This window comes from Lacerta agilis, chromosome 5 (genome assembly GCF_009819535.1).
Source record: "Lacerta agilis isolate rLacAgi1 chromosome 5, rLacAgi1.pri, whole genome shotgun sequence".
Taxonomy (NCBI): domain Eukaryota; kingdom Metazoa; phylum Chordata; class Lepidosauria; order Squamata; family Lacertidae; genus Lacerta; species Lacerta agilis.
The window spans coordinates 9668205-9680390 of record NC_046316.1 but is presented as its reverse complement, the minus strand read 5'-3'; the positions used below and the strand labels follow the sequence as shown (position 1 = coordinate 9680390).

The window sequence follows — 12186 nt, the reverse complement described above, 5'->3', positions numbered from 1 at the left end:
GTGCGGTTGGGGGGGAAAGAGAGAGGAGAGTAGGAAGGGAGATTTTTTCGGGGGAATCTTTGTTCTATTACATCCTTTCTCACAACCCTGCTTTCACAGTTCATTCGGTCTTGTTTCCCTCACTCAGGCATCGCGCTGGGAGGACAGGAAAAGGGCAAGAACACTTTTTAAAACAACAATATAAAGGATGGATGGTTTAAAAGAGAGAGAGAGAGAGAGAGCTGTCAAATCCAAATGAACCTCCTCACTTGGAGGAGGAGGCTTGGGCTTTAACTGAGCAAAACACAAAGCCTACAGAGAGCAAAAGAGATGAATTCTTTCCATGGGAAAAGAACAATAATGAATTATGCATTCCATCGAAACCCTGATTAGCTTTGCAAAATGTGCTGACACAGTTGCATTGCTGCACCACTAGTGGGCATTGGTTTTCAAAACTCAAAATAGGAAGCAGGTTAAGGCTACCCCACTTGCCTGGGAGTAAGTCCCAGGGAATCCACTGGAACTTGCTGCCGGGTAAACACAGGTAGACTTGCAGCCTTTGGACATGCACGCTGCAGCTAGCAACAAGCAACCTAAACACGCACAAAATCGACAAACAACACTTCAGATAAAAGAAAGCCAATGAGGGAGCTGTTGGGCAGTTGTAATTGTTTGTCAATGAATATGTAGATAATGTAGGTTGTTCAGTCATGTCCGACTCTTCGTGACCCCCATGGACCAGAGCATGCCAGGCACGCCTATCTTTCACTGCCTCCCGCAGTTTGGCCAAACTCATGCTAGTCGCTTTGAGTAGCTAGATAATGTATACTGGAAAGCAATTTGTGTATCTATTTATGTGTGCTTTTTTTTAAAACTTTCATTGTACAGAATTAAGGGGAAAGCATTCATAGGAAGAGTCCATGCTCTGATGGATTTGGTGACTGTGGGTGTGGTATGGAAGGAAATCACCTTGAGAGTTAATTTTCAAGGGTTTCCTCCAGCAACTAAGTTTATTGGCCTTGGATCAGTACTGAAGAAGAGTACTGTACCTGACTGCCTTGACTCAACTGAAGATCTAGGGGCACAGGGTGAACCACTGAACTTTGGGCCAAACTCATCATGTCTTTGTTGAGCTGCTCAGCCTCCCCGCCTAACACCTGACGTCCGGGGTAGCACAGCCGCCACAGCTGCTTCCTTGAGCATTAACTGAGGAAGCCCTGCTGCCCCTCCAGCAGCAGGATGAAGACGACGTCCCCTTCAGGCTCTGGGGAGGGTCTCCTCATGAGTCAGAGGCTTGTTGAGGCTGCTCCTCCAGCTGCTCTTGCAGCTCACGCAAGCTTGCACACCTGGTGCACGGGGAAGAAGCTTTCTGTCATTCTGTATTAACAGTATTTTAATAAGAGAACCCTGCCCAGCAAAAAGGAGTGGCCTGTATAGATTTAACAGTTATATGTGTATGTGTTTTTAATTCAGGTTCAACAATAAGCAGCAGCAGATCTCAGTGGGACGCTTTCCTTGGACTCCATTAAATTCATCTAATCTGCGTCGCACTCTTTCCGCTAGGAATGGCTAAGGGGGGTAAAAATCCCAAGGGGAAAAAGGTCACCTTGAAAGTTGCTAAGAACTGCATCAAAATCACATTTGACGGGAAACGCCGCCTTGATCTGAGCAAGATGGGCATCACCACTTTCCCCAGGTGCATCTTGAAGTTGAATGATGTGGACGAACTGGACCTCAGCAGAAACATGCTCAAGAAAATCCCAGACTCAATTGAGAAGTTCACGAACCTGCGCTGGCTGGACTTGCACAGCAACCAGATCGAGAAGCTGCCAGAAACAATAGGGAACCTACAGAGTCTCATTTTCCTGAACCTTTGCAACAACAAGCTAACGGCCCGGAGCTTGCCCATGGAGCTAAACCAGCTCAAGATCTTGCGTAATCTCAACCTTGGCCTAAACCACATCGACAACCTCCCAACCACTCTGGGGCAACTGAAGGAGCTCCAGGAAGTTGGAGTATTTGACAATTTACTGAAGAGCATCCCAAACAGCATTGCAAAGCTCCCTAAACTCAAGAAGTTGAATTCCAAGCGCAATCCCTTTCCTGGGCCCACAGAAGAGGAGCTCTACATTGACCACATTAAGCGCCTCGAGACACTCTACGTGGTGGAAGAAAAAGATCTTTGCTACCCATGCTTGAGGAAGTGCCAAGAAGAGAGGGACAAGCTGAACAAACTGAAGGTCACTCCACCTACCCCTCTCAGAAAGCCAAACTTTTCGAGCCTCATGACGCCCAATTCTACGGCAAAGGAGAACCAGGCAGATTGGAGGTGAATGGGCTACAACCATCACCAATGGATGCATGGCCAACAGCGAGGTAGAGGCGAGGCACAGGGTGGCACCTTTGCATCCAATCGTTGTAATCTGTCCCCAAGCAATAAAAGTGCTCTCTTGATCACATAGCTCTGCACCCACTAAAAGAGGTTCTCCAATACTACTAAGCATGTGTCAGTCCCCCAAAACAGAAAACAATATACACATATTGCCAGGCTTCGAGCCCTGATCGGTGATCTGTAAACCTGCTGGCCACTCTCACCCATGGCAAGAGCAGCTCTTCAGTTTGGGGCTAGAGGAATGTGCAGGGATCGTCACCACAGTTGCGCTGAGCTTCAGATATTCAGCACTACTATGGAGAAGACCCTTGCCCCTCCAAGGAGAAGAGGGGTGGGACTGTTTGGGCACTGGGTGGAAGAGGTACTCCAAGAGCTTGCCTGTCCACTGCTAAAGCAAAACCCAACCTTCCCTTTTAGCTAAGAGAGGAATAGTGAGGATTGATGTTTTGTGGTTGGGTGGCAGAGCCTGAATACTTTCCTACTCAGCCCCCAAATAAGCCCAACCCATTTCTCTAGTTTAGGAGAGGGTGGCTGTTTGGGTGCCTCACCACCCATGACCAAAAGCAAGCTGCTCTCCTCTAGCTCCAACACCCATCCCTCTCTCCAGCTCCAAACTTGGCAAAAGGAGGAGCGAGGAGTAGAGGACTGCCCCCGATCTCATGTACAGGCGCAGGGTAAGTTCAAGAAGAGAAAGAGCAGCGAATTTTGTCCCGGCAACCAAAACCAGCCCCAAATTGTGGATCATTGGCCTTGATTGCGCAACAGCACCAAAAATAAAATTAAAATTCCATATCACCATTTTCCAAATGCAGGATCTCTCGAAATAACTCATTTGCCCAAGCCATAAATCTTTTGCATTTAACATATAGCCGCATACAGGCATGTAGAGTCCAACGTGTGTAAATCTTGATAACCTGTGCTCTGGATTCCCCTCTTGTTTGTCGCAAGTTAGGAAAAACACATCGTTGGCTTACACACAGTGAACCCTACCATGCTATGGATACAAGTCACCTTAAAAGAAACTGCTGATAGGATTGTGAGGGTGAGAGGGACGGAAATATATATATAATATAAACATGCTCAGGAACATTAAAAAAAAAAAGACTATAGTGACTTGCTCAAGGCCATTCTGCGAACTTTGTTTGCTTTCTGCACCCAAGCTAAGCAGTCTGGCCACAGATTACACACCAGTTTGGAATGTCCTTGTTTCTGCAAAGTTAACGTTTATACCATATTTACTCGAGTCTAATGCGCACCTCTTTTTCTGGCCAAATTATGTTGCGAAGATCGAGGTGCGCATTACATTCAATGGGGCATTTACATTTGCCAGCAAACACCGGTACTTATTTGGTTTCAAGGTTTTGAACAGTGAGACGCGTGCATTAGATCCGATGGCGCATTAGACTCGAGCCAATACGGTAACTAACCTTGGATTCGCTTAAAAAGGAAGGGAAACGCAAAACTGGGTATGCTTGGTTCTGTCCTCCACAGCGAGGTACAGTAAAAAAATAACAACAATTAATTAATGTATTGTTGTGCTTTGGGTGACGTTTTCAAGTTGTTCTGTGATTTGCGACGTCATGTATTGTTTTTGACATGTTGATAGCTGCCTTGGGAGGAGCGATAACTGCCGAACAATTAAAAAGAATTGGGGAACGAAAGCTTTGAACACACTCCTGCTTGCTCTGCATCCACTGTGCTCCTATGGCTGGTTTGTGAAGACGCATATGTACGGCAGTTCGCATCTCTTCTGTATTTTTTATTTAATTTTTTTAGAAATACTGTGTTTTGTTGCATTTCCCCCAGATCAGCTTCAACCCAGTTTGAAAACGTAAGCCCTATACGGAGACATCCAGGTCCCTTTCTCCACCTACTGACAGGGGGCAGTTTAGGAATATGGCCAACTGTACAAGGCACAAATCTAATTCAAAACGCAGCAGGGGAGACAAACTCGCTGGCTTTTAAGCTGGCAGTGTGCAGAGAGCCTATGCTTTTAAGGCATAAGCTTCCCTGAAATATATTCACGCACTTCCTGTTTTGCAAAGAGCGTAAGAAATCAAAACTACAGTCGTACCTTGGATCCCGAACGCCTTGCGGGTCGAACGTTTTGGCTCCCGAATGCCGCAAACCCGGAAGGGAGCGTTCTGGCTTGCAAACGTTCTTTGGAACCCGAACTTCCAGTGCAACTTCCACGACTTCCGATTGGCTGCAGGAGCTTCCTGCAGCCAATCGGAAGACACGCCTTGGTTTACGAACGTTTTGGAAGTCGGACGGACTTCCGGAATGGATTCCGTTCGACATCCAAGGTGCCACTGTATATTATATTAAAGTGCTTGTGTGGAACTCCCCCTTCCCTTGAGAAATTGCACTAGTTTGATGGAAACTCTTTTGACTTCCCCTCAGGACTCCTCGGATATTTTGTTTAAGGAGGAAACTCATTTTCAATTTTGCTTCAGGCCAAACTTGGAGGGCAACTCTTCTTCTTGTTTTTTTAAATGAACCTTAAATGCAGTATCAGTTATTAAACTGCTTCCTTCCTCATGCCAGTGAAGAGTTGCGATTGGCCTACTGGTCGCTGCATATGCCGACCACCCGATTTTGAACGTTGCCGTTTCTATCAGCTTCTTTTAAGGCCTCGGTGCATGTATAATGGAGCTCTGGAGTTTCTATGTTCAGAGAGGACAAAGTCAGGTGTACTACTGCAGTCAAGCAATTCAACTGATCCCGTTCTCAAGCATCAACAATTTAGAAATTAAGTTAGTCTACGAGACGAGCAGAGGGGGCCCAAACAAGCTCCAACTAAACAGTGGGGTAGGAGAACTGGAAAAAGATTCACATCTGGCGACCCATGTGCCCCTTTGGTTTCAGATAGTACATGGGTAAAGGTAAAGGGACCCCTGACCATTAGGTCCAGTCGCGGACGACTCTGGGGTTGTGGTGCTCATCTCGCTTCATTGCCCGAGGGAGCCGGCGTACAGCTTCTGGTCATGTGGTGAACCAGAGCAGCACACGGAAACGCCGTTTACCTTCCCGCCAGAGTGGTACCTATTTATCTACTTGCACTATGACGTGCTTTTGAACTGCTAGGTTGGCAGGAGGTGGGACTGAGCAACGGGAGCTCACCCCATCGCGGGGATTCGAACCGCCGACCTTCTGATCGGCAAACCCTAGGCTCTGTGGTTTAGATTCTAAAAATGCAGGGACACAAATTTCCACAGCCCTCTAGTGGCTACGGTGGCTCATTTAAGTGCATGTTCAATTCTGACCAAACTAAACCTCCTGGTGTATATTGTGCTCTATGAGGCTTAACCTGAGTTCTTTGGATGAATCGAGGACTGTGTACGGTTAACGAGTTTGAAGAAGACTGGGAATGTTGTAAACACTCTGGGGATGCTAAGCAAGAAATAGCGATCAGTGATCAATTCCTTTTCTTGGTAATTTCTTCTTGGATTTTTACCTACGTATTATTTCAGTTATTGTAACTCATATTACTGTCACTCATCTTTGAATTAAAAAATAATAATGTTGAAGGCAAACAGAAAATTACCATTATTATTTATGTTGGAATGGATTACCATTTGGCTTGTTATATTTTCACATCCACACAGCAAAGCCATAGCAGAATGAGCCAGACTGGGAGGAAGAGTTCAGAAAGCTCTGGTTTCTGCTTGTTGACTGAGTAGAGAGCTGTTTTGATGCTCCTTACACACAAGAGTTGTATTTCCTCTAAAGAAAAGATTCAACTTTCTTTTGCAAGGCATCACGAACCTGTCTTTTGTACCTTCTCACCTACAATAAATCCTGCAAATGCCCTTTTCTTCTTCTCTTGACTACTGCTAGCTAAGGGGGGGGGGCAAAAGCAGTCAACACAGTCTACTTCACTTTTGTCACTTTTGCAAGTGTCCGCTCATAAATCCATTCTGCCCAGTTAATTATACAATTTCATCTACATTTTTTTAATACATAAAAAGACCCGTACAAAAATTCACACATGAATTATATGTGCAAACTAATTGCCTCTCATTTCTAAGCGTATTTCATCCCAAAATATGTATGTCTAAACACACGTTGATGCTTTTTTTACACGAATAGAATGTGTGCTTTTATTTAAAATGCATCTCTGGGTTATTTGTGGGGCATAGGAATTTGTTCTTCTTTCCCCCCCAAAAAATATAGCCCGGCCCCCCACAAGGTCTGAGGGACAGTGGACCGGCCCACAGCTGAAAAAATGTTGCTGACCCCTGGCCTAGGAGGTACAAATCAGGTCACTTCATATTGGAATTTGCAAAGATCAAATCCCTCAAGCACCCCAAACGCTGCCCATCAAGTCTATCAACAAGCTAGTTTTGTGGTGGAGCAGGAAGATGAGGCAGATCTTCATTCGTAACCCTTTCCCCCACCCCCCAAGATTTCTGTGCTCCTCTCAGGGTCTGATGCCTAAGAGGTAAAGCTGTGTATGGACTATGTCAATTAAGCTGCAGGTGTGAGGATCAAATGCAACAGCATGAAAAATAATTCCTACATACAGAAGATGGGAATGTCTGAAGAAGAAGAAGAAGAAGAAGAAGAAGAAGAAGAAGAAGAAGAAGAAGAAGAAGAAGAAGAAGAAGAAGAGTTTGGATTTGATATCTACCCGAAGGAGTCTCAAAGCGGCTCACAATCTCCTTCCCCTTCCTCCCCCACAACAAACACTCTGTGAGGTGAGTGGGGCTGAGAGACTTCAGAGAAGTGTGACTAGCCCAAGGTCACTCAGCAGCTGCAATGTGGAGGAGCGGGGAAGCGAACCCGGTTCCCCAGATTACGAGTCTACCGCTCTTACCCACTACACCACACTGGAGGCTAGGCAAGAGCACCCATTTATAACAGACCCTCCAAGTGTCCGTATTTTCCAGGGACAGTCCCGGGTTTACAGAAGCCATCCCGGTTCCTGATTTGACCCCGGAATGTCCCGCTTTCCCTTAGGACGTCCCTATTTTCATCAGAGAAGTGTTGGAGGGTATGGAGTTATCCAACCTCCGAGCCATCTGAAGGCAGTCATGTATAAAGAATCTTTTTTATTTCATGTTTAATGTTTTATTATGTTTTTATATATGTTGGAAGCTGCCCAGAGTGGCTGGGGCAACCCAGTCAGATGGGCAGGGTATAAACATTAAAACTGTTGCTACCAGGGCTTTTTTTTCCAGCTGGAACTTGCCGGAGCTCCGTTCCGACGTATCTCAGGTGGGCACCATTGCCATTGTAAGAAAATAAGGGAGTGATGGAATAGGCCGTCCCTATTTTCACTGGAGAAAACGTTACAGGGTATGTTATAAGTAGGGGTGCAAGCACATCTCAATATTTCCCCCCAAGGGGGTGGAAGATTGCATGCATTCAAAGCAAACACACACAAATCTCTCAAAGGCACCTGAGGATCCTGAAGACACCCCTACTTAGTAATGAGTTAGTACAGCCCAGACACAGCTTTACCATATGGCTCAGTGAGGAGTAGGGTTTTGCATGCAAATGCATATAACCTTTTAAAGAGGAAAGCTGCTTTGGGAGAGGGTGTTTTCCAAGCAGATGGGAGAATGGAAAAGGTGCTTATTCCATTCACTGCCACCCCCCTCCCACCACCATATAAAATTCCCAGCACACGTTTTGTCAGGCACAATGGTTTAAAATGCTTGCTACACTTCTAAAAGAGAACGAAAAGCTTATCAGTTAATTAATCACCTCCCGCTTAGATATACATCCGGTTTGTTACCTTATATTAATCGATGCTTCTGTGATGCCTTTCGATTTCAGATTAGGCTTCTTCGAATAAAATCTGAACCGGAACGAAGAAAACACAGCAACAATAGAAAGGGCTTATTCATGCTCAGAAATCACAACTGCTTTAGAAATTCACTTCAAGGATCCCTGGATATTTTGCCACCTTAGCCCCCTGTGTAGTTCAGTCATCAATAATGTGCTCAAGACAAGCTGCTGATAGGACTGGGATAACCTTGCAAATACAGCGGTACCTTGGTTTATAAACTTAATCCCGTTCCGGAAGTCCGTTCTTAAACCAAAGCATTCTTAACCCAAGGCGTGCTTTCCCATAGCAGCGGAGGACTCAGTTTAAAAATGGAACGCACTCAACAAGAAGCGGAACATGTTCTGCTTCCAAGGCAAAGTTCACAAACCAAAACACCTACTTCCGGGTTTGCAGCTTTCTTAATCCAAGTTGTTCATAAACTAAGCTGTTCTTAAACCAAGGTACCACTGCGTCTCCTTCACCTTCTCAGAGTAGAACACACACACACACTTGTAAAAATGACTTGAATTTCCCTCCCCATACAATTATTTCATAACCCCAGTTCATTTCCCATACCACATTTTGTGTTAAGATTAGCTTTGTCACGGCTGAGAAGACGGGACAACAAGCAGCAACAAACACAGAAGAAATATATGAGCTGATACACCCGCATATTATTTGCAGGAAGTTATTAACAGAATATCTTAGCTGTCCAGCAATAACCTTATTCAGTCAATTTTAACTCAAAATATGCTAGCAGGAAAAAAAAAACCAACTGGCTCAAGAAATAATTACCCGGTACATGGAGAGGCATTTGTTGTTGTTGTTAACATGTGTGTATTGTGGGGTAGTCATTTTTCAGCTATTAGCGCACATGCAAGACCGGGAAGGATAACTCAACAACGAAACAGATCTCTGCATGTGGGCTTCAAGGTTGAGTAAAATATTTACACGTTTTGGAAAATTTGCACTGTGGACTACAAATCCCGGAATACAGGACAGGTGGGTCCAGGAGTGAAATACATGCCTTGATATTCTGATAATACAAAAAACAAACAAACACACGCCTCATGTTTGTAAGGAGGGATCTGGGAAATTGCTTTACAATATTCAGCTATATTTCCAAGGTATTCTGACAGTTTCACCAGCCTTCTTTTTCAATGGGGTAATAACGGTTGTAGGCAAAACTTGCCACAGTGGAGCAAAGAGTTATTGCCCCCAAAGCAAATTGCAGTGCAACAGACTGACAGGAATAATGGCATTGTTGCGTCACTGGGGGAAGTTAGCACAGGATCAGGCCGGAGGGAAGGCCAGCCAGTGCACTAAAGAGCCTTTGGGAACTTTGAGCTCCCGTGTGAGGTACCTTTTCAGGGTTTTCGTCCTGTCACTGTTGTGGAATACAAGGAATATGGAGTAGCCACTTCTGAAGAAGATTTCCAAGGCAATCTCCTGTGAGAACAAACCAATGGCAGCATGGTGAGATTACAATGGAAAAGGGAATGCATGGTCTAAGTAATGCACAAAAGGGTTAAGATCATTGAGTAAGCTGTCCTGCCAGGCATAGTTCACCTTGGAGAGGAACTAGGTAATAAATGCTTTGTCCCCCCCTCCAGTCTACCCGAGAAGCTTGGCATGCGAAGAGTCTAAGCTGTTTGCTCCAGTTTAGCACATGGCTCTAACAAGCCACCCTTTAGTTCCTATAATTTAGGAACTTTCAGCACTGTAACTAAGCCACGTTTTACTGCCTGTGCAACTTTTCCCGAATGCTGTATGGGAAAGCACATGAATCTGACCTTTGGAAAGTTTGTGAGTAAACCGTTTTTAACTTACCAATTGTGTGGTCTTTCTCTATGCTAAGGAAGTGTCAGAACTCACAAGTGTTTTCAAAGGTCTAACAGCCTATATTTCCATGCTTTACTTTCCTGCATGTTTTGTGATTTTAAATCTCTGCTGGGGTTCTCTCACCAAAGAGTACTTGCCCCAAACCTAGATCTTGGCACCCAAAGCATTCTCCCTTTTACAGTGGTACTTCTGGTTACGTACTTAATTTGTTCCGGAGGTCCGTTCTTAACCTGAAACTGTTCTTAACCTGAAGCACCACTTTAGCTAATGGGACCTCCCGCTGCCGCTGCGCTGCCAGAGCACAATTTCTGTTCTCATCCTGAAGCAAAGTTCTTAACCTGAAGCGTTATTTCTGGGTTAGTGGAGTCTGTAACCTGAAGCGTATGTAACCTGAAGCGTATGTAACCTGAAGCGTATGTAACCCGAGGTACCACTGTATAGCTGTTTTTCTTTGCTGCCAGCAGTAAGGAGTCCTTGTTGTTGTTGTTGTTCAGTCATTCAGTCGTGTCCGACTCTTCGTGACCCCATGGACCAGAGCACGCCAGGCACGCCTATCCTTCACTGCCTCCTGCTGTTTGGCTAAACTCATGTTAGTAGCTTCGAGAACACTGTCCAACCATCTCATCCTCTGTTGTCCCCTTCTCCTTGTGCCCTCCATCTTTCCCAACATCAGGGTCTTTTCCAGGGAGTCTTCTCTTCTCATGAGGTGGCCAAAGTACTGGAGCCTCAACTTCAGGATCTGTCCACCTGGAGGAGGAACTGGCAACCCACTCCAGTATCCCTGCCAAGAAAACTCCATGGACAAAGACAACAGGCATATAAAAAAAGGAGTCCTTAGCTCCATCCATCCAGGCAACCCATTTGCTCTCCCCGATTAGGAACGAATCCAGTTTTCCAGGTCAGATTGTGGTTTTGCTGAGCCAATCTCAGTACTTTAGTTTAGTCGTTCAGCTTCTTCTCAAACACCAGTTGCCCGAGGCCCTGCCCTATATTCTTAGTCTTGAAAAAATGCTTGAATAACATCCAAAATATTTTCCTTCAGCCTGGAGAAACCAGAACTGTGTTGCCAAGCTTCGGGTTCTATTTTTTGTCGTCTTCGAAATCCACAGTTTGTATCTGTTATTCTATTACCAATGCAAGGTTTCAGCGTAGAATTTCTTTTACAGAGATCGCCAGAAAGGGAAGCACCTAACACACACACTTCTTGTTGTTCAGTCGTTCAGTCGTGTCCGACTCTTCGTGACCCCATGGACCAGAGCACGCCAGGCACCCCTATCCTTCACTGCCTCCCGCAGTTTGGCCAAACTCATGTTAGTAGCTTCGAGAACACTGTCCAACCATCTCGTCCTCTGTCGTCCCCTTCTCCTTGTGCCCTCCATCTTTCCCAACATCAGGGTCTTTTCCAGGGAGTCTTCTCTTCTCATGAGGTGGCCAAAGTACTGGAGCCTCAACTTCAGGATCTGTCCTTCTAGTGAGCACTCAGGGCCGATTTCCTTGAGAATGGATAGGTTTGATCTTCTTGCAGTCCATGGGACTCTCAAGAGTCTCCTCCAGCACCATAATTCAAGAGCATCGATTCTTCGGCGATCAGCCTTCTTGATGGTCCAGCTCTCACTTCCGTACATTACTACTGGGAAAACCATAGCTTTAACTATACGGACCTTAGTCCGTATATATGGACACCCCCCCCCTCGGCAATGCTTTCCCAAAACTTTGGGGAGGGAAATAGCTCAGATCCCTCCCCACAAATGTCAGCACGACTGCTAGCCAAAGAAGCACTTGCAGTCCATGCATGCTTACAATTCCCCCGCTCTATATTTCTTGCACCCGCAAGGCCATATATTGTGGCTGCATCTTGTCAGATATCCTGTACCAAAGGAAAGGTCCATGCTGATAGCTGATTCCTACCTGTAGAAGAAAGCACATCGGATGGATCTCTTTAATGTCACTGTAGGAATGGCAGGAACATGTAGCCTGTCCCGTGGCCTGGTCTTTGTCACACAAGCTGTGAATGAACGAATCACTAATGCTAGAAGGAAAACATGAAATGGGCATTAATCAAGGACTGCAGCATTGACTTGTCGTCCTTAACAGGAAGACTGGAATGTTTCTCTTGTTCCTCTAATCCCCTTTTGTGCACAATCAACTTTCCATAGGCTCATGTTGGATTGGCTCTGCAAAACAAGCTGTTGCCCCC

The 12186-nt window shown here is 45.4% G+C and overlaps 2 protein-coding genes across 2 annotated transcripts in view; one reads left to right on the top strand and one right to left on the bottom strand.

Annotated features, from left to right (window-relative positions):
* Window positions 1-12186, bottom strand: part of WDFY4 (WDFY family member 4) — a 171294-nt gene that overhangs the window by 49083 nt on the left and 110025 nt on the right. The window contains exons 41-43 of the mRNA XM_033148038.1: window positions 11898-12018; window positions 9511-9596; window positions 8115-8177 (exon numbers count right to left, since the gene is read on the bottom strand). Of these exons, the coding sequence (XP_033003929.1) occupies window positions 8115-8177; window positions 9511-9596; window positions 11898-12018 (270 nt within the window). The remainder of the gene's footprint in view (window positions 1-8114; window positions 8178-9510; window positions 9597-11897; window positions 12019-12186) is intronic.
* On the top strand, window positions 1500-2440 carry LRRC18 (leucine rich repeat containing 18). The gene has a single exon (XM_033148451.1). It carries the CDS (start codon window positions 1545-1547, stop codon window positions 2310-2312), a length of 768 nt encoding a protein of 255 aa, XP_033004342.1. The 5' UTR covers window positions 1500-1544; the 3' UTR covers window positions 2313-2440.